Source organism: Carassius auratus, chromosome 13, assembly GCF_003368295.1.
Source record: "Carassius auratus strain Wakin chromosome 13, ASM336829v1, whole genome shotgun sequence".
Classification (NCBI taxonomy): domain Eukaryota; kingdom Metazoa; phylum Chordata; class Actinopteri; order Cypriniformes; family Cyprinidae; genus Carassius; species Carassius auratus.
In genome coordinates this window covers 7,576,492-7,591,217 of record NC_039255.1, presented here as the reverse complement: position 1 = coordinate 7,591,217, position 14,726 = coordinate 7,576,492, and the positions used below count along the sequence as shown (strand labels likewise).

At 39.2% G+C, this 14,726-nt stretch overlaps 2 protein-coding genes and 1 long non-coding RNA gene across 6 annotated transcripts; 2 read left to right on the top strand and 1 right to left on the bottom strand.

Moving 5' to 3' along the window:
• The first annotated feature begins 287 nt into the window (after positions 1-287).
• LOC113112504 (probable G-protein coupled receptor 75) lies at positions 288-3,527 on the top strand. Of its 3 annotated transcripts, none has more exons than XM_026278147.1 (3): positions 288-497; positions 654-840; positions 1,045-3,527. In XM_026278147.1, exon 3 carries the CDS (start codon positions 1,158-1,160, stop codon positions 2,814-2,816), a length of 1,659 nt encoding a protein of 552 aa, XP_026133932.1. In that variant the 5' UTR covers positions 288-497; positions 654-840; positions 1,045-1,157; the 3' UTR covers positions 2,817-3,527. The 3 variants fall into 3 exon arrangements, with proteins under 3 accessions (XP_026133932.1, XP_026133931.1, XP_026133930.1); XM_026278146.1 differs by having other exon boundaries at positions 640-840; XM_026278145.1 differs by lacking the exon at positions 654-840.
• Positions 3,528-3,607: 80 nt separating this feature from the next.
• On the bottom strand, positions 3,608-6,189 carry LOC113112506 (uncharacterized). 2 transcript variants are annotated; one of them, XR_003293439.1, is made up of 6 exons: positions 5,873-6,189; positions 5,362-5,579; positions 4,966-5,041; positions 4,671-4,746; positions 4,513-4,588; positions 3,608-4,362 (listed from the first exon to the last, which is right to left on the bottom strand). It is a non-coding gene; the product is annotated as an uncharacterized LOC113112506 (long non-coding RNA). The 2 variants fall into 2 exon arrangements; XR_003293440.1 differs by having other exon boundaries at positions 4,966-5,038.
• A 2,024-nt stretch (positions 6,190-8,213) lies between these two features.
• Positions 8,214-14,409, top strand: LOC113112503 (1-acyl-sn-glycerol-3-phosphate acyltransferase delta-like). Its single transcript, XM_026278144.1, has 9 exons — positions 8,214-8,571; positions 10,266-10,480; positions 10,938-11,107; positions 11,262-11,423; positions 11,817-11,970; positions 12,156-12,258; positions 12,468-12,543; positions 12,789-12,987; positions 14,124-14,409. The coding sequence occupies exons 2-9, from the start codon at positions 10,294-10,296 to the stop codon at positions 14,213-14,215; spliced, it is 1,143 nt and encodes a 380-aa protein (XP_026133929.1). The 5' UTR covers positions 8,214-8,571; positions 10,266-10,293; the 3' UTR covers positions 14,216-14,409.
• The last annotated feature ends 317 nt before the right edge of the window (positions 14,410-14,726 follow it).

Sequence of the window (14,726 nt, the reverse complement as noted above, 5' to 3'; positions counted from 1 at the left end):
TCCCATGTTCCTAATGACAAATAGCAGTTTGTTTGATATTTTAAGCATTTAAATTTTATGTATATAATCTTATTTAAATGTCTGTATCTTATGTACGTGTGTGTAATCAAAAAATATGATAAATATAATGGAATCGGCAGAATTCCTCATCTCTACTCTTATTTAAATGAACTATATATATATATATGTGTGTGTGTGTGTGTATGTATGTATATATATATATATATATATGTGGACAAAATTAGACTCTTTGTGCTTCCTGCCTGAGCATCCTGTTCTCACGGGCACGCGCTTGCTGTCCATTCGCGGGCTTCAATATGATTCCAGTGTGGCGCGCCCACTTTCCTTCTGCGGATTGAATTCACTCTGTTTTTCATTCTCATCTTATACTGTGATAGTCTTTCTCTAAATAGGATGCTTGTGACGTTCATGTACTTTGGAGATCCGTACAAATGTGGAAAACGCGGTGTCTTAAAGGCACACATAGGGAATCCATGGTAAGAAAATCATAATTTTTCGGCAGGTGTAACGTTAGAAAGAAAGCCTCAGGGTTATTATAGGCGATTGTGTGTATGGACTGAACGGTGTATAAGAGATTTGTTGGACATTTATTTTAATGATGCATGTGATCTATTGTAGGTGTTCTTTCAAAGATGGGGTCTGGATGCATTTTGACACGATTTTATAGTCGGCGCACATTCACCTGCAGTAATATCATTCTCAACTGAGGTGGTTAACAGATAAGAAAAGAAATTCAGATACTGTGCGGATTGTTGCAGGCACGTACTCATCTTAATCTATAGAAATGTGGATGACGGGAACGCGCACGTATTAGATAAGGTACAATAATCATCTTTATGTTCTGTGTTTTTAAAGAAATTCCAAATTATTTGTGCATCAAGTGATGATAAAGATATCACATAGATTCAAATTAATCCCTCAAGTGGTTAAAAAAAGCCATTAGCCCGTTGTCATAATTATTTATGTACATTGTATTACATATTGTCTGTTACTAATGAATATTATTTATCTGTGTCCTTGCAGCAATCCAGAGGTTTTACCATGATCTATGTGCACAATGGGAGTATTAGCTCACTCTTGGGTGACCTAAAGGCAGGATGGGCAACACTCTGAGGCTGTGACCACTTTGCCTCCCCATGTGTACCATGAACAGCACCGCCTGGCCTTTGGACCTGGCTGAGTTTGCGAAACCTCGGGGCTTCAACAGCTCCCAGGGCCAGTCTGCTTCTATGAGCGGCTGGGCATTAATCCACACAGCTACCCTTGCCTCCTGTTCCCTCCTGTTGGTTCTCATATTTTGTCTCGGTTCTTATGGAAACTTGGTGGTCTTCTTGTCCTTTTTCGACCCGGCGTTCCGCAAGTTCCGCACCAACTTCGACTTCATGATCCTCAACTTATCCTTCTGTGACCTGTTCATTTGCTGCGTCACTGCGCCCATGTTTGCACTGGTTCTCTTTCTGGATGCTGGAGATGCAGGTAGCGGCGTGTCCAAGGGCTTCTGCTTTGCCTTCCACCTCACCAGCTCTGGCTTCATCATTATGTCCCTCGAAACAGTGGCTGTGATTGCCCTGCATCGGCTCCGCATGGTCCTGGGTCAGCAGCCCAACCGCACAGCCTCGTTCCCCTGTACTCTGGCCCTCACTGCATTGTTATGGACCACCAGTTTCACACTGGCGGCTTTGGTCACCTTACGAGCATATCCCAGGAGCTCCGGACCTTGCCTGCCGCACTTTGGTCTTACTGGCAACAAGGCCAAGGTAGTATTGTACGTATACATTGCAGACTTTGCTTTCTGTGTAGGTGTGGTGTCCATCTCATACCTCATGATCGCTCAGGCGTTGAGGAAGAACGCTCAGGTTCGAAAGTGTCCCATCATTACAGTGGACGCGACACGTCCACCTACTCATCCGCAGCTAATTGCCACTGGTTTCGAGGGCATGCAATGTACAGTGCAGGTGCCCTCGCTGTACCGCAACCAGACATACAACAAGCTCCAACATGTCCAGACGCACTCCTTTACCCGGAGAACCAACCAGCCCCTCGTGCCCGGGGCTGCCACTGGAGCAACTTGCTGCCAGTTGGTCTCCACAGTTAACCTGGCGACAGCCAAGGATTCAAAGGCTGTGGTCACATGCATAGTGATCGTCATCTCTGTGTTGTTGTGCTGTTTACCGCTAGGTATATCTTTGGCACAGGATATGGTGTCACCGGAGAGCAGTTTTGTCCACTACCAGTTCGAGCTCTGTGGATTCGCCCTCATCTTCCTGAAGTCTGGAATCAACCCGTTTGTGTATTCACGCAACAGCGCGGGTCTGCGTCGCCGTGTGCTCTGCTGCCTCCAGTGGCTGACCTTGAGCTTCCTGTGCTGCAAGCAGAAGACACGCCTACACGCTATGGGCAAAGGAAGTCTGGAAGTCAACCGCAACAAGTCCTCGCACCACGAGACCAACTCGGCGTATATGCTGTCACCAAAGCCTCAGAGGAGGCTGGTGGACCAGGCTTGCGGACCCAGTCACTCCCGGGACAGCATGCCTAGCCCCTGTGCCACTGCTGGACGCAAGCCCAGACCCCCGAGCACATCTACACCCATCAATACGCGCATAGAGCCCTACTACAGTATCTATAACAGCAGTCCGTCAGCAGGCCCGAATTCCCCCAACAGCCTGCAGCCGGTCAACTCTCAAACCACAGCCTTTGCCAAAAACTACGTGGCTATGCATTACCACACCCACCAGGAGGCGCTGCAGGACTTCGACAGCACCTCAGCTCATCACATTCCCATCCCCTCAGTCTGAGCTGTAGAACGTCATGCATTTATAATGTTTGCTCGTGATTTGCTAATGGTGTTTTGCTCAAGAGACAATGTGCGAAAATGGGACTAGCTAATTGCCGCTTTCCCCTAAAGTGTTATCAATATTTTCTGGACTGAAGGATGTTCTATTTTTACATTTACATGGCATTTTCATGTAATAGTTTTGAGGCAGATTATGTATTTGTGTAACATCCTACATTTTATATATGAACTGATTAAATGTTTTGCAAGTGTATCCAGACATCTTTCATTTGAGAATTTTTGGTAATATACTGCTATAGTTTGCTTTGTTGATCATGTCTTTTAGGTATTCACATGCCTTAATTAAGCTAATGATGGATGTTTTTTATGTAAGAGCAGAAGTTATCTGAACAAAACCTAAGCATGAAGGCACGCTAGCATCACCTAGTGCAGGTAAAGGGTTTAGCACAGGCATGTCTATTTCTCCATGAGAAATCTTTTCTTTGTTACAATGAATAGCGCTGTGTGAATGATTGTAAATGAAGAAAAACATTTCTGAATTTTTGCTTATATTTTTGCACTGGAAAACAAAGAATTCAGTGATTTTATGCTTAAATCAGGAAAAATATTTGCCAATTTGCCAAAAATTAATTAAAAAGTATTTTTCCCATTATTTTCATCAAACCTAGGTCAATTTGCTAGGTCTTGATTTAAGAACATATCAGTATTTGTACTGGAAAACCAGGCAAAAATACTAAGAACAATTTTTTGCAGTGTATTCATTAAGGTAGTGTATGAATCTTCTGAAATGACTTGAAACATGAAACTCATTTTATTCATCTGAACATGTACAGGCTGAGAAAGAACCAGCAATGGTTGACAGAGGTTAATCACAAATTGTGAACATAAATTAATGACCCATGATTGCCAAAAAAATAAAGATGCATACAAGACATGTATTTTCCCTTGCAGTTTGCATTGCACCATTACTACTTCTATCACTTTAAAAACAATATAACCATTTTCATATGCACAGTGATGATGGCAAGCACTGAACTACCAGAAGTTATCAAATAAATACTGTATATTTAAAAACAGCTGACCAGCTTGTATAATCAGTTGATTAACAGAACAAATTAATCATTTGATTAGATTTTAAAGTGATTTTCCCAAAGCAAACCATTTAAATGTGCCAAACTATAAAAAAGCTGACCAAAAATATTCTTCAACAGGTTTGAGATTTCTAAATAAAACATTGAAGATTCAGTCCTAGCTGCATCTCCAGGTTAATAAAAGTTACATCAAATCTCCTCCTTGTTTAGTCTTCAAGAGAAAGTGAGGGACTTCCTCAAAGGGTGGGTTCAGCAAGTCCATATCACCACCATGATCTATGGAACTAGACTTTATCAGACCTTTATCTCTCCCTCTGACAGTCATACTGCCTTCCTCTTCTGTATTGTTCATTCTCTGAACCAAAATGTATTCCTCTGTTTAGGCTAGCTAGGGATTGAAAGAAATCCATTTTCATCTGCAGTGTCCAAGATCTTGCATATTATAGGCGACTCAACCTGTGGCAGAATAACCAGGATAAAGGTTATCCACATGAAATGATCACACTTTAGCTTTTCATAAGCCATAACATAAAAACACTATGTGCTCGTCACTGGAACCATCTAATAAGGCTGTATGAAAAAAAAGTCATTTTGTTTTCCACTCACCCCAAGAACATACTGACAGGTCTGAGGTTCCAGCATGTAAACTGTAACAGCATGAGGAGACTCTGACTCCTTACACCTGAAACAGAACAGGTAAGTGTTAGTGGCAGCATTCAAGAAACCCCAAAACCTCATAGTGTCAAGAAGTTTGGGTAACTCACTTGAGTTTGACTAGAACCTGTCTCAGTTTCCCAGTTAGGTCAAACATCTCCATGGCCATAAAAGTGAGATACGACCCTGATGAGGTATCACCAAAACAACATACATGACATTATTAAAACTGGACTCAATTTCCTACATTTCAAGGTCACTGCTTAGTCTTATTTGAGGTTATCGTAACAGGAGTAGAAGTGCAGTTTTTTTAAGCATATTTTATAAATTAATTGTATTCTGAGGCACAGTATAAAAGAATGAGATATTTGAGAAATGAACTAATTAAAATTAGAGAACACTCACCAATTTATTAGTGTTAATCTGGCACCTGGTGCTAATTATTCATGGTACCCAGATAGTATTCCTGAATGTTGATCTTCTGAGACATTTTTTAGAGAGTAATACTTTTAATAAGCAAGGATGTATTAAATGGATCATGTGACACTGAAGACTCACTGAAAATTCAGCTTTGTCATCACAGAAGTAAATATTGAAATAGAAATCAGTTATTTTAAATTGGAACAATATTTCATAATATTTTACTGTATTTTTAAACAGCCATGGGGAGCATAAGAGACCAAAAACATTACCAAATCTTACCAATCCCAGTTTTTGAGTGGTACTGTAGGTATTTTCAATATGATATAAAGATATATAATGATTTGGCAACATACAGTATATCATAAACAGTGATTTTACCTGCCCCGTCTCCTTGTCTTCATGGTACTCCCGTACATGCTTCCCGTGGCACACTTTATATGTCCAGTATGACTCGATCTGTTAATAACTAAAAATTTGGCCATGCATAACAACACCTCCTGGTTGCTGGATAAAGATGGCAATACACATTTGTACTTTTCTTTTTCTGCAGTTGTCATGATGACAGAGTCATCTTTGTACAGGCCTCCTGAAGTTGACTGCAGAAAAAGAGATATTATTACATATTAGTGCATATTTAACTTCTGAAGGAGTAAATAGCCAAAGAGAGATAAACCAGACAGTTTTACTTGACATTTGTGTACTTTAATACTTCATGATACTGTTAGAGAAAATATCAACACGCTACAAGACAACTCAAAACACAACATGACACATCCAGCTGTCCAAGAGAATAAAGAGAGCTCAGTCAGCAAGCTGACAACTAAACAAACACATATGTATTTACAGCTGTCATGCAAAACGTCTGGGTTTATTAGATGTCTTGACTCACCAGGGTGAAGTCTGCCCCGGGCCATTTGATTTTGAAGGGGATATCCTGCAGAGCCCCCAAGAGCGCTATCGGGACATTAGAGAGAGAGAGAGCTGGAGGAAAAGGGTCAGAAGCCAACTGACTGTTGATATCTTGAATAGATTTGAAACAGGAAACCCATCTTTAATTTGTCATCTTGCCACGTCCATTTCCGGCATCAAATGGAAATTCCCCTGAGCCAATAGCGCGTGGAGGCGCATCAGCCTCTGTTAGTATGGCGATAGAAATATGATACGGACCCTCTTATAAACTGCACCTACTCCCATCTCCCTCTTCATTTCCTGACCCGTCACTTCCCTCTGCAATCCCCTGTCCATTCACAGTTGTTGTCAACCGCTTTGAGAGCCTCTGATTGGCCTAATCGTCTCGCCATCCGTTCGTCATCCAGCCGCTGATGTGCTCTGCTCATGTCTCCTGCTACTGTCATAACATACACTGTGATATCATATGAATATTTATGTTTTTGCCGATTAAGAAAAAAACCCGTTGTTTAAGATGCTCCATTTGTGCTAAATAATAATATTTTAAGAAAAGCACATCTGTATCCGCAAAAACGTTGTATTGCTTGTTTATAAATGTAGGCCTAATTTTATTTAAAACAGTTCTTAAAGTATTTTATATATATATATATATATATATATATATATATATATATATATATATATATATATATATATATATATAATTTCTATTAAAGCATTTTTCTCCAATAATTAAATGACACAATGGGTAAAAAAGGAAAATCATCACATTATAGTTCTTCACAAGAATATCTCAGAAAAACAATTTGCTGTTCATTACACTATGGCTCAAATAATTGGCATACAAATAATTTTTTTCTCCAAAATATTGATTTTATTTTTAATTATGTTGTATGTTTGTATATTGTAAAATCATCATGTAAACTATTTTGCAAAAAAAAAAAAAAAATGCCTTGCTACATACAACCATAAATGTGTAATCACATCTTTCAATTGCGAGCTTTTTAACATGCACTTCATTAAACTATTCCCTGATCTTCAGCTTTCCACTGCTGAGGGGCTCTATCCCATCAGGCTTCAGATAACCTCAGTTACATCAGCCAGGGCATCCTTGGTAACCGTCATATTTCTCCAGTGTCCTCATTTAAATCTATAAAACACAAATTGCTCTCAAAGTTGGCAGAGATGAGCATTTTCACCCCCTTTTTCATCCACTATGTTTTTAATTTCGGATGCAACATGTGAAGGGTATTGTGAATTTAACAGCTTGTGCTATTTTCAAAAGCAGCCAATTTAATCTGAATAGTGTATTATTCAGAATAATGCCAGCATGCAAAAATAGATTTAATTTCCCTTCGAGTGAAGAGGTTACTATTTTGAGTGTCATATTTGAATGGCCTTTCCACATGGTTTGTGAATCACTGAATAAATTAAGTATTTTCATGTCATAGCAGGTCTTTTGATGCTGGTGGAGAGCCTCTCTTAAAGTGGACCTCAATCATAGTTCAATCAGTGGAGGGCAGAATCTGGTCCTTTGTATTATAATTTGATGATCTGGGGGGTTATCATTGTTTCAGAAATATTTGCATAGATAGATTAACTGAATGGTATCAAATAAATGTCCAAGTTGATGGTTCAAAATTTCTGATCACTTACATTAAAATATATTGTTGGAATAAAATTCAAGTGTCCAAAACAACATTGGAGCCCACTGACTTTTACTGTATGGAAAAAAATACTTCTTACAAAATAATATTTTGATATCTTCGTTTGAGTCCTTAAGCTTTTCCATCTACCATATGTGTTTCCAATTTGGATGCAACATGTGAAGGGTATTGTGAATCTGTAAGCTGTTCCATCTACTATATATTCTACAGAATTGTTTATTTTGGGGTGAACTATCCCTTTAAGAACAGTGATTTATTCAAAAGACAAAGATGTGGTCATAGACAAATATGATGTATTTCTCAGGGTTGCATCTCTGTACAAATATTTAAGTCAGCATTGTGCCTGAATACAAATTCTGTAGTCAGCTTTTTGTAAGGAACAAAGAAAAGCATGTCAATTCTTTCTCAAATGCAAAGCAAACAAAGGTCGTGAAAAATTTATATCTACTAATATCCTATCAAAGGTTTCTCTCCCCAAGAAAACACGCCTTTCTGTTTCTCTCACAGAAAAACAATGAGCTTCTTTACAACATTGTATCAACATTGTATTCTTTTGTCTCTGAAATAAAGCCCAGCCAAGCTCTTCTCATCCAGTAGAAGGCGCAATCGTTCTGAGAATTGGGTTTGTACGCTTCACGTTTAAGGTGATGGTGTCCTATAGTTGCCTGTGTGTTTCTGGCAGTTACGTTCATCTGCCGGTCGATGTGAACACTGTCACTGAACAGTGTGAAGCAGCCTGTGTAAAGAAACCGAAGCAGCGTTGGCTTTGAACAGAGGAAATTACATAATGACCTGCTGAAGTCCCTGCCCACTTTCCAGTTCTCTTCGCGCAGCGTCTTTTTTGCCGGGTGTGGTCTCAGATTCCTCCACCCAACGCTGGAATCTCTTCTCAGCCTGTCCTGGCCAACTTAAAACATCCTCCAGATTAATATCTCTCTCATGCGGTCTCTAATCATCTCCATATGATGACACGGATGCTCTACTACTACCACTAACCGCGCCAGGGGAAAAGGTATTTGTGTCTTCTGATGAAAGATGAAGTCCCGTTCTTTGTATGCGATTTAACATGTGCACGAGTTTTGCTCGATGTTTTCTACGGCTGTCTGTTCACTCTTGATGCCCACGATACCAAGGCAAAAATTTAGGTGTAACACAAATGACCAGTAGAGAAAGATGTATCTGCTATTGTAACAAATATACTGTGAACTAACAGATTCTGTACTTTTGACAGTCAGTTACCTGCGGGTGAGTGTGAAGGTTAAACTGATCGTCCAAACAAGGCACACCCTGTAGTGTTAACTTAGTACAGATTAGTCGTTTCTCTCCATGTGTGTGTTTAAGTGAACGAATCGTTTTTGATTATTTCTACAGACCGTCTCATATTTCTAGTTCTCTCGCTTTTGAAGCGACTGTTCTGGATGATTCGTGAACTGACTATGACACAAACCAATAGCTTTCGAGACCGGTTCTGAATGATCCTTTCATTGGTTGAATCTGCTGAACGAACAGTAGTTCCCCTTCAATGGACACAGCATCTCATTCGTACAAGAGAAATCATTTATTTTCTATAATATTGTCTTATTAATTATATAAGTTTATTATCAAACGGGAGAGATGTTTTCTGAATGCTTATGTTTGGATCAGCTTTGTTTTTCACGAATTCAGTATTTGATTCTTGCCAGGTTCTTGCACAAGAGTCCTTGCGGAAAGAGTCAAATAGGTGGACGACTCTGATTTGAGTAACTGAAATGAATCAAAATCCCTTCGACTAATGCAGATTTTACATTTTATCAACCTAGAAGTAATCTGCTTCATTTCTACACGCATGACTGCAAAAATGTGTTTTACACTATTTGATTTAAAACCATTAAAGTTCACACTTTTTTCCACTAGCACTAGCAGAGAGTGTGTAGACAACATTGCACCCTCAAACTGAATGTGCTTCTGCCAAAACACACAGTGGACACAGCCACACATGTGACACTGTGACATTTCTGTTTCAGCCTTTGCCCTGAGAGTCTTTCACGTGGAAGAGCTGACAGCGATGATAGGGACAGGTCTCGTCTCGCTCTGTGCTAGCTATTGGTCTTCTCAGTTCTTTCACAAACACTGCTTTTAAATGAACTATTTACTCATGAAAATAGCGTATGCCACAGAGTAATAAAAGAGCACATTCCTCGCCTGACCTGAAGTGGCTGGGTTGTCTAGCTCTTGATAGAAACAATACCATTCAAAGTTTTAACAACTCACTTGAACACACTCAAAACTCAGTTAGGGTTGGACTCATTGTCTTAATCCAGTCGCACAGGTTCTTGAGTCAGAATGGACAATCTAACAATCTAAAGTTTTGGGTGAGCTATTCAGGATCACACAAAGAGCCGTAGGAAAATGTGGCAGTTTGTAAAACCACAGTGTATAAAGTTATAATAATTGTTTTGAACTATTAACCATTTTCACAACATTAAAGTTGGTTGATGTGAAAAAGAGGAACGGGGGAAAAAAATAACAACCCTGAACTTTATTCCTCTTTGTTGCAACCATGCTATTTGAATATTGGCTCGGGTAGATTTTCATATTTCAAAAACAGTTTTTTACATGTGCAACATATTTTGCGAGGTGCTTTGCATCTTTATTCATAAGTATTCTGCTTAATATGAAAGTTGTTTATATTTATCTTTTTCTCTCTCTCTCTCTCTCTCTCTGCAGAGGATTTAGAGGAAACAGTCAAGACTACATGATAAGGATGGGAATCCTTCAAGTATTGAAAACCCAGCTGCTGTGTCATCTCATTATCTGTTATGTGTTCCTAGTCAGTGGGTTTATTATCAATCTGCTCCAGCTTTGTACTCTACCACTGTGGCCCATTAACAAGCAGCTCGCACGCAAGATCAACTGCAGATTGGGTTATTCCGTTTCTAGCCGTAAGTCCTGCAAGCTGTCACATGTGGGCTCAAATGTTCCAAAGAAAGATACTGAAATAACCAGCCATGATGCAACAAGCTTCCAGTGCTTACTGGGACTGACAAAGAACTACAGCATGTGACAGAATTACATAAAAATAGTAACAAAGTAAAAAGTGGTCAGTAATACGTATCAGTGCTGGAGATCATGATTATCATGTCTCCTGCTGCGTTGTGCCTTGATTGTATTGTAGGATGCACAATACGTACAACCATTATTTCCTGTTTGAAAACCTCAGTGTCTCTCTGAGGGTAACAAAACAGGAAGTTGATATTTTTGAATATTGCAAATTGCTCTATTTACAAACAAAGTTGATGAACTTGTTGGACTACTTCACATTCATGAATATGTAAATGCATTCTGCATTATATAGATCATAATTCAGAATGTATTTTTTGTTGTTGTGGTTTTGTTCAGAATTGGTGGCTTTGTTGGAGTGGTGGTCCGGGACCGAATGCACACTTTACACGGATCCAGAAAGCTATCATTTCTATGGCAAAGAAAACGCCATTGTTGTCCTCAATCATAACTTTGAGATCGATTTTATGACCGGCTGGACCTTCTGTGAGAGATTTGGGGTTTTAGGGGTAAGATAAAAATACAGTTTCAAACCAAAACGTAACATTCCCACACCTTAACATGCGCGTGACTCATAATTATTTTTAAAGACGCAGTAGTGTCATGATGCAGATTATTTTGTTGTGGTCTCATGCATTTGTTTTTGTCATATCTTGCTTTCAGAGCTCAAAGGTTTTGGCAAAAAAGGAACTTTCCTTTGTTCCTGTGATTGGCTGGATGTGGTACTTCCAGGAAATTGTCTTCTGCAAAAGAAAATGGGAAGAGGATCGCAAGACAGTAGTGCAAAGCCTGCGCAACCTTCATGATTACCCAGAAAACTTTTGGGTATATTTGTGAAATCTCATTGCACATTGTACTCTGGTGATTTTACTTGATTTCAGAATTCTCTTTTCCTTTATCTTAGAAAAACAATTACTTAAAGGAATAGTTAACCTGTTCACCCAAAAATTGAAAAGAAAATGTTCCCCAGCCCAAATGTTGTTTTATTTTCTGTGGAACATAATAGGAGAATTTCTGAAAAATATTCAGGCAGCCCTTTCCAAGTGATGACAGTAGGTCATTGCTCCAAATGAGCATTATGAATGTAATCCATCTGACTATTAACAAGTCAGTTTTTGGGTAAACTGTTCCCTTAACAAATACACTATATCCTATATTTTACTAAGCTTTTCTGCCCCCCTGGTGTGGTTGATGTTAATTTTTATGATTTGTCTGTAGTTCCTGTTGCACTGTGAAGGCACACGTTTCACAGAAAAGAAGCACAAGATTAGTATGGAGGTGGCAGAGAAGAAAGGTCTTCCCAAACTCAAGTACCACCTTCTACCTCGGACCAAGGGCTTTTGTGTCACGGCCCAGAACCTCAGGGGAACGGGTGAGAGCTTCTTGGCCTTTAAGTAATGATACGGTCAATGCTTTCGTTGATCTTCCAGTGAGTTCAGGCAAATCACTCTCTTGACGTCTTTAAAATTGAATACTTAAAGTGAAAGATGATGTATTTTTGGCCAATGTAGCCTCTAAGAATTTGTCTCGCTGACTTGGTTTGTGTCTCCTCTGTAGTTACTGCTGTGTACGATTCTACACTTAATTTCAGAAACAACGAAATGCCAACTTTACTAGGAGTGCTCAACGGGAAAAAATACCATGCTGATTTATATGTGAGGTAAGAATGAAAGAGAAATCTTCTTCACATTGCCCTTTGTCAATATTTAACAGCCTGTTGTATATTAAATGATCTGTGATAATATCTCCTGCTATAACAAAGGTCAACATGCAGTCTCCATAATGTTTTAGTTTAATAGCTTCCTAAATGAATGCGTTGTCAGCTGCAAGATCAAGATAAAACTTCATGGATTTCCTTGTGTTTGTTAGGCGGATTCCTCTGGACACAATCCCAGAGGATGAGACTGAATGCGCGGCCTGGCTTCACAAACTCTATCAGGAAAAAGTAAGTGCACTACCAGCCTTAAATGGAGGTGTTTTTGTGTATAGTATTATAGCATGTATTAATATTTTGAATTGGCTGTTATATTGTCACATGATCTGGTCATGTTATTACTCTTAGTATTTTTTTTTCTTTTAGTTTTAGTAGTTCTTCCACTGGTGCTGGCATTACCATTTAAGTTCGTATTAGTACATCAGTAGGTGGGCAAACATGGGCATTAAGTAATTTTGTTGTGCTAACTCACACAGGATAAATTCCAAGAGCATTACAGACAGACAGGACGTTTTCCGGGTCCCATTACAAGCCCTCCGCGCCGACCTTGGGCCCTGCTGAACTGGCTCTTCTGGGTCTGTTTGCTGGTCTACCCTCTCTGCATGTTACTGCTCCAAATGCTGCTATCAGGATCCACCTTCACTGTCATCTGTACATGTGTCTTCTGTCTAGCAGGTACTTGGGATAAGGACAAGGGCATGGGGTGGTTATTTCTTATTGAATTATAATGTTAGCTGGTGTAACAAATAGCAGAATAATAAGATTGCAGCAGATGATTTTTAGCCAATCTTTGTTTGTCGTCAAGCTACAAAGGAATTATATACTGCTGCTATTTCCCCCCAATCTGTTTCAAAAAATATAAAGGAGGCCAATTAGGTGCTATAGCTGTAAGTATATCAACTCCTTCTATCTGGATTTACTGCATGCTGGTCAATTCATAAGCGCATGAATGAATGACACATTTGAATGAACTGACAGTGCCTTTGAATATCATAGCATGTGAGAACAGGCTTAAAGATTCATTTCAGATGTAAAAGTTTCATCTAAACGCTAAATGCACACAAAAGAAACCTGATTCAGATATACTAGAAGACCTCTTGCATCTAATAGATATTGTTTAAATAAATCTTCCATTTCAGTCTTTCACTTTTCCTTTACTTACTACAGGGTTCCCACACCTGTTGACCAAGGAATTTCAACGACTTATGAGGACTCTGAAAAACTATCTTTGAAAATGAATTTATGGAGTAATATCTAGTAGAAGATAGCCAAGCATAGCATTCACAAACTTCCATGACTTTTCCAAGCTTCAGAAGTTAAAAATTCCCTGATATTTCTAGGTTTCCATGTTCGTGGGAATCCTGTTTAATTTTATGATCTAATGCAGTGGTTCTCAGCCTTTTCGATTCTTAATAATCCCATTGTCCAACACAATATATAGGCTATTTTCAGTATTTCTGCTGTAATTATGACAGATCTTGTTTACATACTCGATTTAAGTTTCAGGAACTGTATTTTCTTAAAAACAATTAGTTATTGAGAGAGGGAAATTAAATTTTATAATTTAACAGTTTACACTGAGTTTAGATCTATGTGCTTTTCAGAATTTTAGCTTAAAGAGATAATTCGATCATGTTTTTAATAATGAAATCTGCTTTCAACCGCCCAGTCAACTCCCCTTCATGAGAACCACTGATCTAATGAATGATAATATGAATCGGAGTGCTTGTAGCCCTAGTTTAGTTATGAAGCATGCTAATGTGACTGGCTGTTGTGCTGTGACTGACACTTTTTTTTGCTTTTATTTTCAGTGTCCGTTGGTATCCGCTGGATGATTGGACAGACCGAGATCGACAAGGGTTCGAACTACGGGAATAAAGAGATGCAAATAAACAATAACTGAGACATCCACCAGTGCAAAACGATCATGCTACTTTACAGTCACGAGGGCATTTTCACAACGGGAACTGCCATTAGCCAAGTCCAACCGCCGTCATAAGTGAAATTTGAGGAAGTCGCCAAATGCTGTTTTCAGCAAGAGTTGTTTGAAAAATTTAAAATGCTTCTCCGTTTTGATTTACATCGTTTTTAGGCTTTTATTTTTTAAAGAGACAAGTAGGCCATTTAAAAAAAAACTGTCCATTTATTCAGATTCTTTTTTTAAATATTGCAAACACTGTTGGAGGAGCAGAGAACCAGCAGTTGATGCCCGTGTAAGAGCATGTTCGTCCACCCATCCGAGTGCAGCAGCAGCAGAAAGGCAGAGTCAGACTGGCCTCTTCCCTCTCATTGGTTGATTATGCTCTTATACACCCAGATGGTAAAGGCACGCCATTGGCCAGCACAATGTTGAGCCAACGCGGCACAACTACCTATAAGGCTTAAATATGACTTGTTAACAGTGGGCTCTGCAG